This window comes from Quercus lobata, chromosome 6 (genome assembly GCF_001633185.2).
Source record: "Quercus lobata isolate SW786 chromosome 6, ValleyOak3.0 Primary Assembly, whole genome shotgun sequence".
In the NCBI taxonomy this organism is placed as follows: domain Eukaryota; kingdom Viridiplantae; phylum Streptophyta; class Magnoliopsida; order Fagales; family Fagaceae; genus Quercus; species Quercus lobata.
Window position 1 is genome coordinate 42,295,594 of NC_044909.1, and position 15,835 is coordinate 42,311,428.

The 15,835-nt window shown below is 37.3% G+C and overlaps 1 protein-coding gene across 1 annotated transcript in view; it reads right to left on the minus strand.

Moving 5' to 3' along the window:
• The window catches only part of LOC115949614, a 44,105-nt gene that overhangs the window by 17,044 nt on the left and 11,226 nt on the right, over positions 1-15,835 (minus strand). The window contains exons 10-17 of the mRNA XM_031066890.1: positions 11,227-11,326; positions 6,008-6,104; positions 3,947-3,998; positions 3,619-3,720; positions 3,385-3,531; positions 3,062-3,224; positions 2,725-2,955; positions 2,488-2,642 (exon numbers count right to left, since the gene is read on the minus strand). Coding sequence (XP_030922750.1) covers positions 2,488-2,642; positions 2,725-2,955; positions 3,062-3,224; positions 3,385-3,531; positions 3,619-3,720; positions 3,947-3,998; positions 6,008-6,104; positions 11,227-11,326 — 1,047 coding nt within the window. The remainder of the gene's footprint in view (positions 1-2,487; positions 2,643-2,724; positions 2,956-3,061; positions 3,225-3,384; positions 3,532-3,618; positions 3,721-3,946; positions 3,999-6,007; positions 6,105-11,226; positions 11,327-15,835) is intronic.

Genomic DNA, 15,835 nt, shown 5'->3' on the forward strand with positions numbered 1-15,835 from the left:
GGATCACGTTTGGAAAGTGTTCCTCCCAATCATGTGACGTCGGGGCTCTATCTATCCTAGACATGGAAGGTTGGTCAGTGCCACTAGACCAATTATATCTCCCTCCCTCCAAAGGCAAATCAATCAAATTCAAATCCTCAATAATCTCTGAAAATTTTTCCATAGCCGGAGTAAGACGAGAACCACCCCTCTTTTCACTCTAAAAACGAACAATGTTGAAATCCCAATACAAAACCAAGGAATATCCCAGTACTGCTGAATATCGACCAACTCATCCCACATCTGTCCCCTTACACTGTTATCATTTGGGCCATAAACCCCTGTGGACGCCCAAATAAAACCATCCCCCACACCTTGCCATTTGACCAACACCGAGAAAGAACCCACCAGAACTTCCAACTTTTCGAAAACCCTCCTATCTCACAAAATCAATACTCCAACCGTCTGATCAGCATCCAAAGCCACCCAATCCACATACGGACAGCTCCATAAACTACTAACCATCTATCTATCATGCTAGCAAGCTTTGTTTCTTGAAGGCATACTACATCACACTTCCACTCACGTAATAAACCTCTCACTACTAGACGTTTCTGAGAGTCATTCAAACTTCTAACATTCCAAGAAATCATTTTCAACTTCATTAAAACTGTAACAACCCACTACTGTTTCTACTACACAACCAAACTACCTCCCATCATAATTAACTGAGGAAATTAAATTCCTCAACTCTCTCTGCCCTTTACCTGTAGAACTAGCTAGTTTTCAATTAACAGTTGTTTTCTTCTGCCTCAGTCTGTCAACCTCCATCTCCCTTTCTAACCGTTGAAGATAAGCAATACTCAATCTCTCATGGCGACTTACAAGGAGCCCAACCAATTTACTAAACCCTGGGATTCTTTGCTTCAGCCAATTAGAAATTTCCAATGTACTGCCAAGACCCAATACCTCTATATCATTGTGCATATCAGCCGACAAAGCCGCACCTGGAGGAACAATAGTGAGTAGAGGGGTAAAATCTGAAAAATTCTCACCCGAACCTAGTTTTGGGAAAGCCACTTCCTCCTTCATCGAAACACACATCCCAGACAAGCCACTCTCTATCGTCAATGGAATCAACGGTAAATTGGGCTGATCAAACTCAAAAACATCTATCAGCTTTGTAGTCACATCATCCATCCCCTAAATAAGACTCATGCACCTCTTGCTTCCATCTTCATCCCCACCCTTGACACCCAAATCAACAAAACCAGACTGGGATAGTCTCTAAAGACCTTTTGAGATGTTGTCAGGTGTTCTTGGAGCCACTGCGAGACCACTAGCGTTGAGCCCATTGGAAAAGCAATGGTGAAACTCTGACGAAGCCACCTTCTGTTGGTCCAGCGCCTCTGCCATGGCTGTCAAGAGAACCAGTGAAACAGAAGGGCACATTGGTGTTGCTGATGAGTAGGCCAGAGGGATCGCGCTGCTCCTAGAGGAGTTATCGCCCACTTCATATATGCTTGGGCCCAAGAAGCATGGTTTGGATGGCTGGGTAAAGCCCAAATAGGGTTCTTTTCTCTTTTCCTACTTTTTGTTATTTTTCAGCCTCAACCAGACCTTGTTTAGCAAGCAGCAACATGTAATTTTCAAAAATTCCATCTCACAAAACATTAACATCCAAAAACCCTAAAAATATCGGATTTACAATTGTCAATACTATTCACAGGTACTGGACAGCACCACTCTCTTTTCTTGTGTTATTTCAAATCCAAACCTTCCATAATCCTTAAATTATCCTTCTTAACATAATTCCTACCTATATTTAGTTTAGGAAACCCTTGTCTCTAAACCAAAGCTCCCCCCCAAAATGTAGTTCATTTTTAAAGCTAGTTGTTTACTAGTTCTTATGTTGTATGATAAGTAGTTCCTTTTACTTGTAATAGAAAGCTAGTTAGTAGATAAGATTGTTAGTAATAAGTGTAATAGCCTAGGCTTTGGTCAATCACATGGCAGCCAAGAGCGTGTCTCTTGAAGAGCAAGGCTGCCCTCATTGTAACTAGATGAATTTGAATCCAAGAAATCTCTACCTATGAGGTATGATTCCAAGAGTGTGTCTCTTGAAGAGCTAGTTCATTCTTTCTTTTCTTTAAGCAACTTAGCTTTCTAAAACAGCCCTCATGTATTAAAACTAGTCCACCCCGGTGCTTTTTAGCTCAGTGACAAATACATTATCAATACCTTGTTATATAGGCTACAAGGACAACCAAGAACGTTGTAGTTCAACTAGCACCTCCTAGTATTTCCAATGGAGATGTCCAAGTTTAAATCCTCCCTCCCCAAATAATTTAACATAAATATATAAATAGGGCTACCAGGGCTTTTTCTAGCAAAACCAACAACACAACTATGCCAACTATATTTTTCAAGGCTTCTACTTGAACAATATGTATGCCCTAGTGAATCATTCACTATTAAACAAGTCCTAAATTTTAATGAAAATTTTACCTGAAGTACAATCTCATTTACTTTCAACTTAATTGAATTTTTCCCTTCGGTTTTTGTCGATATATACTGGCCATCAGCAGCTGAAAGGCGGTATCCTTGAACTAGTTTGGCCAAGCCAATCAGATTCCCATGAGAAGCAAACATCAAAGTTGACTCTACAATTACAGAAGAATGTGATCAGCATATTACATTATATAGATAGGTATATTAAACATGAAAATCTATTTTCCCAAGCACCTAGTGGAGTAGAAAATATGCGATCAACTTCATTGTCAAACATAAACTGCATTGGACCCCGAATGGAACCAACATTAGGATCGGCAGATTGGTTCTCTTCCATTGCTCCATTTTTTTCGTTAGCTTCTTGTGAAACTGATCCTGGCAGAATATATAAAGCCAGTCCAGTCTTGTCATCATCAAGTATTGCAAACTGATTTTCATTGGGGCCAATAAATGCACCATCTCGACCTAGAAAAGACAGTTTTTGAAGAATTACTTGGTTATATTGCTGAAAAGGTAGATAATTTTAAGAAACATCAAAGGGGGAAAAAAACAGTTCCAAATAAAGACAAACCTTTGACTGTGCTAGATTTGCTACTCGCTGTCTGTAAATCAGTATTTTCCCAATAAAGCACAACTTCAGTTGTAGCGCCACTGAACTCATAAACAACAAGAAATAGGCTTTGTTTTTTACTGTAAATCATGTACTTTGGATAGTATTCCACGTTTCCAGGGATCTGGGAAAAAAATAGAAACAACTTAGTGGCTTTGTCCACACAATATTGCAGTTACTAATGTAAAACCATGACCTAATGAAAACTTTGTATTAAAAGTATATGTTTTTTAAGATACAGCCATCATAATATTTCACAAAGAATAAACCACTTTCAAAATTACCGATGTGTAGAGTTTCTTGTAGATACTCTCTGCTCCAGAAGATAGATTATATGCTATTAGATTCACGCCATCCAGATAAAAAGCCCGGACAGGATAATGAAGAACGCGGTTCTCTTTATTGAAGAAATTTAGCTCCAAATGAAATGGCTGCCAGTGATGGTGTCATACTCAAGTTATAGCAAAGGCAACATAAATATTATGGTCAAAATCAAATTAAATTATGAACAAAGTTACCTGGCAAACTGGAATGTCCTTTAGATGATGTTTAGAATCCAACATAGTGATGAGTGGCAGCCGAGATATTGGAGCGTTTTTTGCATGACCTTCCATAAAATGCTATAAGAATCATGTAGAACTAATGAGTCAACAATAAAATTAAAAATTGGAGAAATGATGAAGGTTCCCAAAAGCATTTAGGGAAAAAACAGTCTGATGAACCAAGTTGTTAAACCACAACAATTTTGCCAGATCCAAAATTTTTTACATCTATACTCATTATGACTAGGCATAGTTGACAATATATACTTGAGATAAAAAATTATTTAAAAAGCAAGCCACATACACTGTAAAGAAAAGCCTTCCGAGCAACGTCTGTTATTGTAAGCTGACTATGGCTGCCATACGGGACACAATTGTTAGAACTTAATATAGGAAAATTGTAAATTTCAAAATTTATATACTCAGAGAGAATCTTCAATGAAGATAGAGTTTCATTCATATAAAGATTGTCAGTGGCTATAAAGGAATTGTTACTTTTTCAATCTTCATGCTATATACTCACTATTTAATATTTATGGGCAAAAAGCTAACTTAAACAACAACTCCCCCCTTGTAGGAATAAGGTGGAGGATATGATCATTGGTTACCACAGGATGTATGTCTAGCTTGCCTATAAATAAAATAAAATTTTAAAAATGATATACTATAAATCACATTAAATTCGAGAATGCAACAAATTATAATGAAAATTTTGAGTGTATAAGATTAGACTTGAATAGAGGAAATTAAATTGTAAGAAGTTTAGCAATGAGAAAATATATTGATTTCAACGAATTAATACATAATATTTAGTCATTTAATTCATGAATAGATCCACTACATATACACTTTGGGACGTCCTTACTAGCAACACGATACATAGAACCCCAGACGCAGTGAAAAGTGGGCAAGTGTTAGGTGTTCCCCATAAGTGACATGCTACATTGGTGCTCTAGTGTAGTGAAAATGGGCAAGAGTTCCCACACGTTGGTGGATGAGTGCAAGTAAAGAATTTTTTTTTTTTTTTTTGATAATTTAATAATTACGATGGGAAAGGGAGAATTAAAACCCAGGATACTTTCGTTGGAAACATCAAGAAGTGCTAACCAGTTGATACAAGGCTCTTGATGAGAGCAAGAAAATAGGATTTGTATATGCACTTGGAATGTAGAGTCTAACAAGAAAATTAATGAAAATAGTAGATACAATAACTAGGGGGAGAATAAAAATAGTTTCTTCAAAAGACTAAATGGGGTACGTGAGAGATCTAGAGAAATTGAACATACAAGATATAAATTATGGTATGTGGGAAAAGATAAAAAAGATATGGGGTAGGGATAATCATAGATAAAAGTCTTAAAAAATACGTTGTTGAGGTTAGGAAGATAGAGGATAGAATTATGTTAATAAAACTTGTTTTAGGAAAAAATGAAATTAATATGGTTAGTGCGTATGATCCTCACATAGGGCTAGAAGAATCCATTAAGTAAATATTTTGGGAGGACACGGAGAAATTGATTCAAGGGTTACCCAATGTAGAAAAGATTTTTATTGAAGGAGATCTCAATGATCATGTTGGAAAATATATTGTGAGGGTTTTGAAAGAGTACATGGAGGTCGAGGATATGGAGTAATGAATGAATCAAGAGATTCTATACTAGACTTTGCAATAACATATGATTTGATATCAACGAACACTTGGTTTAAAAAAAGGGTCTCACACTTAATTATTTTCAAAAGAGGGACAAGCATTAGTCAAATAGAATTCATCCTTACTCAAAAATTTGATAGTAGATGTTGTAAAGATTGTGAGGTTAAACCAAGAGAGACTGTAAACACTCAACATAGGTTAGAATCACCACTGATACCACTCCAAAGAAAATCTCTCTGTAATTTCTCCATGCGATTAGCAACCTTCCCAAGTATAGGGAGTATGGAAAGGAAATAAGTAGGTAAGGAGGAAATAATACTTTTAATAAGAGTTACCTTACCCCACTTCCACAAACCCAATCTTAATCACATATTTCTAAAGTATAACAATAAACATGCATGTAACATATCAATCTAGATTATACGAACTGCGTGTCCACAACTTTAGTCCATGTCATAATGTAGCTTGTGTACTAGATGTTAACAAAAGCCATATGTGTATGTGCTCACATATAAAATTTGCCACGAAGTTTGAAATACCTTCTTGATAGTATCCAATATTGAGCATCCAAGATCAAGACCAATGGTCCCAAATTAAAAATACATAAACCCATTGACATTTTATTATTACATTATCAGAAGTGAGTTCCAACCTACACTTCCCATGGTCTTGATTAAATATATTCCTCTAGATTTACTATAATTCTGAACTCACCCTTTAAGATGATGTTCTTGCAGTTGTGCTTGAAGTTGATGTTCAGCTAATATTCCAGATGCACCCAAAGATGAAAGCTTTTCTTTCAAAACAGAAGCTGCAAGGTACCCCTACCATTAGCATATCTGGTCAAATAGAAAGATAGCAATGGAAAAGAACATATTTAAAGATTATATACATAATATTATGAGCTCAATAGGAAGTTGCATCTTTTCTCATAAGAACCAGTGTAGTCAATAGCAAGCTAGGCACTTAGGCAAGGTAAAGCAAAACTAAGGTGCCTCTAAAGACCTGGAATCGCAAAACAGGTCTGAGGCACCTTACACTGTAAAGCCTAGGCAAGCACCTCACACTTTACCTAAGGCACTTGAGGCGAGAGCCTCAATGAAACTTTTAAAAAAGGTTTAAAGAGATACTTCTATTAAGAAGGGCAGTTCTGTCATTTTCTTAAAATAAATCGGCTGTGAGCTCTGTTGCAGCAAAAGACAAAATGTATAAACCCTAAATGAGCAAATACCACAGACATAACTTCAGTATCACCAATTACACAACCTATCAATAATAAGTGAGAAATTTTTTCCTCAGTACTTTCAGCAATAGAAATCTAAAGCTAATCATGTTAAAAGCAAATTTTTAGCCGTGAAGCTTGCATAGCGCTAGAAAAGAGGGGGGAACAATCAAGTGCAATGGATGATAAGAAGTCATGCAGAGTAAATTGTCAGCCCAACTTGAATCTTGAGTTTTCAGGAAGATAACAGGAATTGCAAAACAATTGCAGCCCTGGGGAAATTTTTGACAATTGATAATTTACATAGAAGGAAAGTTTGGATTTTGGATTCGTGTTATACAGGAAAATGTAATGGGAAAACAGTAGACCATCTTTTACTTCATTGCCCCCATTGCTTTTGAGTTGTGATCTATGGTGTTTAGTTTGTTTGGAGTCTATTGGGTGATGCCAAAGATGGTTGTGGATCTACTAGCATGTTGGCAAGGGAGATTTAGTCATCATCGTAATGGCTCTATTTGGATGGCTGCCCTCCATTGTTTGATGTGGTGCATTTGGTGGGAGAGGAAGAACTGAAGCTTTGAGAATTCGGATAGAACTTTGTTGGATATCAAATTATTTTTCTTTAAAACCTTGTTGGATTGGATGACAATAGCGCATAGTTATTCTCTATGTTTTATTTGTGATTTGAACGATCTTTGTAATTTGCAAGTTTGATTGTATGGTCCTCAATTGTATACACCCTGAATACTTGGGTGGCTCTATTTTTTTATCTCAATAAAATTCATTAATTATAATTTTTTTTTTTTTAAATGGAATTGCAAAACAGCAGCATAATGTCTTTTGGCATACATGCATGGACATGGAAAGAAATTAAGACCTTCCGAAATTTGGAACAATTTGTATGTCCTTCAACTATTAGGGCTACAGCATTAATGAGAGATACTAAGTGGAAGGGAGAATAACATGTCCAACCAGAAACTTACAAAGTTCTGATTGGCAGTCCGCCAAAACTAGCAACAATTATGATGGCCTTGCAGTTTTAAAATTCTGAAGTTAGCATACGCTCTAATGTCTTGGGTTTCTTTCAAAAGTCTAATAATTGTTTTGAGCAAAGAAAAATACTTCATAATGAAAAAAGATCCAGGGAAAAAAGGAGTAATGAGGATTCTGGGTCAGGGCGAGATCAAATAGTGCTAGTCTCAAATTTTAAAAAAGCACTGGTTAGTGGCCAAATTTCCTTTTTGTGCTATTTGAGAAGAAGCTACTTGTAATCAATTTCATTCATTGAACCAAAATCACAAAAGCAGCTAGTTTTCAGTTTCAAACTACAATTTGGTCGTCTAATTGTGCATTACTGTTTCCTCAAGTCTATAAAAAATGTAACACTTCCCCTCTAATTTCCATTTTCAAAAGTTCTCTGATTTCTTTTACTGAATAATGAGGCATTGGCATAAATAAATATGTGTATATCAACATAACAATGTCAGTGAGTGGTTCTTGTTAGAGATTTAAGTCTTTTTTCTTGCATACTCTCCTTGTTTGGAGTGTGGCTTTATCGCATTTTTCCTGTTTTTCCCTTCCCACTTTTCTTGATCATTGTAATTTTGGTTCTTGATTTTTGCCCCCACAGTACATCCCCAATGTACTCAGGTTGACTAGTTTTTTCTTAATAAAATTTTTTTCGTTACATATCAAAAAATAAAAAATAAAAGATTAAAGGATTGATATCAATTACACAGCCTAAACTCACAAATCCAACCTCAATTCTAACCTCTTTTTTTATTGGTAAGTTTACAAAGTACAAACACACCTGGTGGGTTTGTACCCATGACCTCACCCTTGACCCTTTCTTGTGAGAGGAGTCGCCATTTGAGCTAGAGCTTATTGGCTTAGACCCACCTTCATTAATAGCAAAAAATATTTTTCATAGAACTTAGTTTACGAACAACCAATTTTCAAACCAGGTCAAATCCCCTCACTATGTTACTCAAAATCCAATTCATACTGACTTTTTCGCAACTAAAGAAATCTTTGCTGCAAGCATTATATATGTGCCCAGTAGGCTACAACTGGGCCATCAAATCTTAGAAACCCATTTATCACTCTTGCAATAGATTCTAAGGTAGTTTGGATTGAAAATATTAGATTTAACTTTTGAGATAGATCAAAACTGGTGCAGCAGAAGAATAAAACCACAGAAGCCCATGAGACAGAAATTTGAAATAATAAGCCGCAACAACAAAAGATTCCTTTATCCACAGCCTTAACTGAGATTCTGGCCCACCTTAAACTAAAATCAAATCATTCTTCATTGGTGCACTTGTTGGCAACTAACTTACCCTTGCCTTGCCCTAATATACAGGCTTCCATTCTCAAAACATAGATACCCAAGATTAAGAAGAAAAAATTTTAGATCTTGGGAACAAAATTCAAGGTAGTTAAGGCAATCAATTTTTTTTAATATATAATTAACAAAAGTAATTATCATATTTGAAGACACTGCCTATTTTATCATATTAAGAAGGTTCGAACCATGGATGCCTCTATTGGAAACACCAAGCAATGTCATTGAGCTACAAGGCTCTTGGCTTGACGAAGGATAAGTATGACAGAACTATAACTAGTGTGAGAACAAGTGGAGGCATCACAAGTGAGTTTCCTATCACTATGGGTTTGCATTAAGAATCAGCATTAAGTCCATTTCTCTTTGCATTGGTTATGGATAAGTTCACTAGATTGATTCAATACAAGAAGAAGTCACTTGGTGTATGTTTTTTGAACTAGAAGTTATAAAAAATGGCTTATCAATTAAGGGAGTAACAGAGAATATGACTTTAGTATAGAATAGTATAGAGGAAAATAATGCATATGGTCAACCATAACTAATCTGTTATGGATCCATAGCTGATCCCAAAATTTTCGGATTAAGGCTTGTCGTTGTTGTTGTTGTTGTGTAAACATTTACTAGATGAAACTAAACGTAAAATTAATTTCAAGTTCAAAATTTGGAAAAATACTTTAGAATTTAAGGGGTCAGCCAACCCAAAAATTTTAGGACAGGCTTGGTTCTTGTACTTTAGAATCTTAAGGCTTTCAGCTAAGTAGGATGCAAGTTTACTAAAGTAGAAACAAAGATGAAGGATTGTAAGACTTGATGGTCAAGAGATACAAAAAAAGGGAGTACTTTCAATATCTTGAACCAATAATTCATATGGAGAGATTAGATTTGTCCACGGGTGGCGTTGGTTCGGTTTTGGACCCGACCCACCGTCATAGGTTGGAAGGCGAAGGGACCAGAAACCGACTGCCAATAGCAATCAGTCAAGTCAGTTTCAAGTTCGGATGGTGGTCGGTTGGTGGTAAAAGTCGCAGAAATCTGCAAAAATTCGCCAGAATATGCAAAAAGTCACCGGATTCTGCAAAAAAAAAAAAATAGCCGAAATTTGCTGGGATTTGGCCAGATCTGGCTAAATCTCACCAGATCTGGTTGAGATCTTGCCAAATCTGGCTAGATATCACCATAACAGAGCTTGATCTTGCCGGATTTTGGCCATTTTTCTTATATAGCATTGGTCTGGTTGGGTGGCTCGGGTTTTAGAGAAGGAAACCCGCCACTCGGCCTGCCTACGTCGGTTCTTAGAGGCAGATACCCACCACCGACCAATTGGAGCTTCAATTCGGCATTGGGCAGTTTGGTTGGGTTTTCAGGCTCCGATTGGGTCTGGACACCCCTAGGGGAGACTAAAGAGGATGTGAATCAAAGAATAAAAGGTGGATTAAGTGATGAAGCACATTAAAATTATTATATGATCATAGAATACCTATTAACTATTCTATTAAGTTAATAGGGGAAATTTTATAACAATGCCATAAGGCTAGTTATGCTCTATGGAACTAAATGTTTGGCTATTAAGAAGCAAAAAAAGTCATACCAAATGCACAAAACTCCCACTTTTGTAGGGTTTGGAAGAGGTTATGGTAGGCAGCCTAACCCATAATTTTTTGGAGAGGCTGATTCCCGGACTCTAACCGGTAACTTATACCTTCTGTTGGGTAGGCTTGACCTCTGGCTATTAAGAAGCAACATGTTCATAATAAAATGAGTGTAACTGAAATGAGAATGTTAAGATGGATAGGTGGAAATACAATGAATTTATTCAAAAAGAAAAGAAAAAAAAATTGTTTATAGATAAGGGTGGCCCCAATTGATAAAGAGATAAGGGACAGTTGTTTGAGATGGTCTGGACGGCGATTCATGCATCAGTGAGGAAGAATAAATTGATTCAAGTAGAGGGAATAAAAGAAAGGTAGAGAAAGACCTAAAGTAACATTTGAAGTAGTGAAAAATGACATGTCAATTTAGGAGGTGACAGAGAGTATGATTTTTGATTGAATAGGGCGGCAGTAAAGAATGCATGTGGCTAACCTTGATCCCGATTAGTCTGTGGAGGATCCATAACTGACCCTACATTTATGGGACTAGTGCTTGGTTGTTATTATTGTAGTGAAATAAAATTAAAATTCAACAACAAAAAGAAAGGCATTAACAAGATATTATGAAAACATTTCACACAGCACATAAAATCACAAGTAAAATGAACAGTTTTACATAGACAACATTACTAATGAAATTTATTTTTTCCTGCAAAAATATTGGGAAAAATATATACATAGTGTCCAAACAGATATCCAGATTCAAATAAACAATCACCTGAAGATCCCCGTGCACCTTGCAAAACTGCAAAGAGTTGTTTCCTTCCTTCCCTTGTATATGCAGCCCTATTTTTCAAATTGTCTCCACCTGTCATATTCTGTAAAAATAGAGTTAAAAAATATGTTATATAACATTTACAATTCAAATATTAACTATATTAACTGTTATGAGTAATAGGGGCAAAACAGTATTATCATGTACTTTATATATAAATAATATTTTATATGTTAGGGTTGACTTATCAAAACCCTAAAACACTTTCCTAGTAAACAACATGGTATCAGAGCCACCAACCCACCGTTGCTGTTAACCCTCCGACTACCACCCACCGATATTGTTGTCGCCAGCAACCATATCCTTACTAGCTAGCTCCGACAACCCTAATAGAGACTCCGACGATCTCGATTTAGTAGCTGAAGGAGTTGTCCAGCGTCGGGGACCCTCTCTCCAGTCTTGCGACATCAAATCTACGTTGCCTAATCACGAGAGAGGCAGGGTTTTACTCGCCCTCCTCTGGCAACCATCCTAGCTTACTCGCGGGTCCTCGCACCGCCGCTCCTGCACCCTAGTGCCACCGTTGAGGGTTTCAACCATGGTTTGATTTTCTTCTCTTCTTCAATACGTTCTCTATTTATTTGTTCAGGCAACCTTAGGTTGATGTTTAGTGGTGGATTGGGCATTTTTTTTTTTTTTTTGGTGTTAGTATGGATTTGTTGCTGCCTTGTTTTTGGAATAATTTGGTGTTGATTCTTTGATAGATGAGTTACTGTTGGCGTGGCTGATTGGTTGAAGTACATTGGTTGCTGGTTGGAGTTTGTTTTAATTCAATCCAGCTTATTTCTTTAGTGTTAGTTTGTTCTTCAGATTGCTATTATGGAGTCTAAAGACAGTGCTCAACCCCCTAATTATTTCTTATCTCCTGATATGTTATCAATTACCTCCATTCGTCTAAATGGTAGTAATTATGCTCAGTGGGCACAGGCAGTTGAAGTCTTTCTTCTTGGTAGAAAGAAGTTTGATTACGTGATGAAGGAACCTCCTGTACCTATAGACCCTAAATTTGCTGATTGGAGAGCCGAAGATCCACAAATTAGGAGTTGTTTGTGGAATAGCATGGAGTCTAAGATCAATTGTAGTTTGGTTTTCTTACCAACCGCTAAACTTGTTTGGGAACAAGCCAAGGAACTTTACTCTAGTATTAACAATTTGAAGCGAATTTATGATCTTTATCAAAATTATTTCTCCTTGAGTTTGAGTGATATGTCTTTATAAGACTATTATAACAAGTTTAAGGGTGTATGTGAAGAACTCAATATTTATCAGCCTATCTCCTCTGATGTTAAAATTATGAAGAAACAACGAGATTCTATGCATATTACTCGCTTCCTCTCTGGATTGCCTAAAAGTTTGAATCCAGTAAAATCACAAATTTTAGCTAGTCCAGACCTCCCTTCATTGAGTGAAGTTTTTTGGTAGACTTCGACAAGCCACATTATCTGATTCGAGTACTGATCCTTTCTCTTCCTCCAATACTGATGCATTACCTTCTGGTGATAAATCTGCCTTTACCACTTCTATGGGGAGTAATAACTTCTATGGGGAGTAATAGAGGTGGTCGTGGAGGTCGAGGTCGTGGGGGTCGAGACCGTGGAGGTCGTGACCAAGGGGGTCGTGGTAAAGGACGTGGTCTTCATAAGTTTACTTATGTATTGGTGAGAATCATACAGTAAACTTTTGTAGGGAGTTGTATGGTAAACCCTCGGCTCACCAAGCTAGTTTTCAAGTTCAAGAACCACCTTCACAGTCACTTCCACCAACATCCAAAGTAGTCTCTATTCTTGAGGAAGAGTACAATCGCCTCGTCTCTGCATTCCAACTTTGTTGGGTCTGATTCTACTGCTACTTTGGCTCAACAAGGTACTTCCGCTGCTTGTCTTGCCACTCAGGACCCTTGGGTCATTGACTCAGGTGCTACTGATCATATGACAGGTACCTCAGGTTTACTCTCTGACCTTGAGCAATCTAGTAGTCTTCCAAATGTTACATTGGCAGATGGCTCAGCCACTACAGTTTTTGGTTTGGGCACGGCCAATCTTAGTCCTAATCTTTCTCTCTCTTTTGTCTTATATATTCCTAATTTTCCTTTTAACCTTTTGTCAATTAGTAAGCTTACTGAAATTTTGAATTGTGCTGCCATTTTTTTGTCCACTCATTGTATCTTTCAAGATCTCAAGACAGGGAAGATTATTGGTGGAGGGCATGAAGCCGGTGAACTTTACTACTTGGATCGATGTGGTTCTTCCCGTCTAGTGGCTTCTCATTTGTCTATCTCGCCTCTTCAGCATCATTGTTGCCTTGGTCATCCATCTCTCAAGAATTTGAAGTCATTAGTTCCGTCGTGTCATCAAATTGAGTCTTTACAATGTGAAGCATGTCAGTTGGGTAAACACCATAGGATGCCATTTGCCTCTAGGCATGAGAGTCGTGTTAATAGTTCTTTACATTTAGTTCATTCTGATATTTGGGGTTCAATAAACACTCCCTCATTGTTGGGATTTAGATATTTTGTCATTTTTGTTGATGATTATTCTAGAGTCACCTATATTTATCTTATGAAAGAACAGTCTGAATTGTACTCAATTTTCAAATCATTTTATATGGAAATAAAGACTCAATTTAATGCTTCACTTCGTATTTTTCAGTCTGATGATGCTCGTGAATATTTTCATACATCTTTGTCTCAATTTTTTGATGATCATGGTATAATTCACCAATCTTCATGCCCCCATATTCCACAACAAAATGGTGTTGCTGAACGCAAAATGCATCATTTGTTAGAGGTCACTCATGTCTTAAAGTTTCATATGCATGTTCCCAAATCATATTGGAGTGATACTGTTCTTACTGCCTGTCACCTAATTAATCGTATGCCTTCCACTGTTCTAGGTGTTCAGATCCCTTATGTTGTGCTCTCTCCTAATGCACCTTTGTTTCATCTACCTCCTAAGATCTTTGGTTGTGTGTGCTATGTTCATATCTTAGGTCCAGGGAGTGACAAACTTGATCCTAGCTCCATTAAATGTGTTTTTCTTGGGTATTCTCGTACTCAGAAAGGATACCGATGTTACTCACCTACTCTTCGGTTTCATTTCATTAGTGCTGATGTCACATTTGATGAATCTCAATCCTATTTCTCTCCTTCGGTTGCTAGTGACAGTTCTCCTCTTTGTCTTCCTCTCCTACCACCTGTGTCTCCTATTGAATCTCCTCAGAAACTACTTCAAGTATATTATCGTCGGCAGAAACCTCCAACAGAGACCTCTACCCCGCCTCGTGATCCGACTCCTGATCTTGCCTCTCTTCCAATTGCTTTGCGCAAAGGTAAGCGTTCTTGTACCTCTCACCCTATCTCTTAGTTTGTTTCTTATGGTCACTTGTCTTCATCTCTTCATGCTTTTACCACATCCTTGAATTCTACTGTTGTTCCTAAGTCTGTCCAGGAGGCTATGTAGATCTCTGGTTGGAAATCTGCTATGGAGGCAGAAATGCCTGCCCTGTCTGAAAATGCTACTTGGTCTTTAGTTACTCATCCTCCAGGGAAAACTATTGTTGGTTGTCATTGGGTGTATACTGTGAAGTATTTGCCTGATGGTTCTATTGGGCGTTTGAAGGCTCGCTTGGTTGCCAAAGGGTATACCCAGACATACGGTATTGACTATGCCGAGACATTCTCACCTGTTGCTAAAATTTCTTCTGTCCGGATTTTGATCTCCTTTGCTGCTAATTTGGGTTGGCCATTATTTCAGTTAAATGTTAAAAATGCCTTCTTAATGGCAATTTGAAGGAATAGGTGTATATGGAGCAACCACCTGGGTTTGTTGCTCTGGGAGAGTCTGGAAAAGTGTGTAGGTTGCATAAAGTCATCTATGGTCTTAAACAATTTCCCAGAGCTTGGTTTGGTAAATTCAATGAAGTAACGTTAAAGTTTGGATTGCGACGTTGCCACTCTGATCACTTTGTGTTTTCTCATACCTTTGATAGAGGAAAGATTTTGTTGATAGTAAATGTTGATGATATTATAATAACTGGAGATGACAAGCAGGGTATTGATGATTTGAAAAGCTACCTTCAAAATTCCTTTCGAACTAAGGATCTGGGTAAACTTCGTTATTTCTTGGGTATTGAGGTAGCACGATCTAAAGAAGGCATCAATTTATCACAGAGGAAGTATGTGTTGGATATTTTGGAAGAAACTGGCTTGTTAGGATCTAAACCAGTGGAGACTCCCATGGATCCTAATGTCAAATTGTATGAAGATCAGGGGGAGAGTTGTTATCTAATCCTGAGAGATATCGTCATTTGGTTGGTAAACTAAATTATCTCACAATTACTCACCCAGATATATCATTTGCAGTTAGTGTTTTGAGTTAGTTTATGAAAGATCCTCGCCTTCCACATTGGGAGGCAGATATTCAAATTGTGAGGTATCTTAAAGCACATCCAAGCCGTGGTCTTTTGTATAAAGCTAATGGTTACCTACGGGTAGAAGCCTACATTGATGCTGATTGGGCTGGATCACCGTCAGATAGAAAATCCACTACTGGGT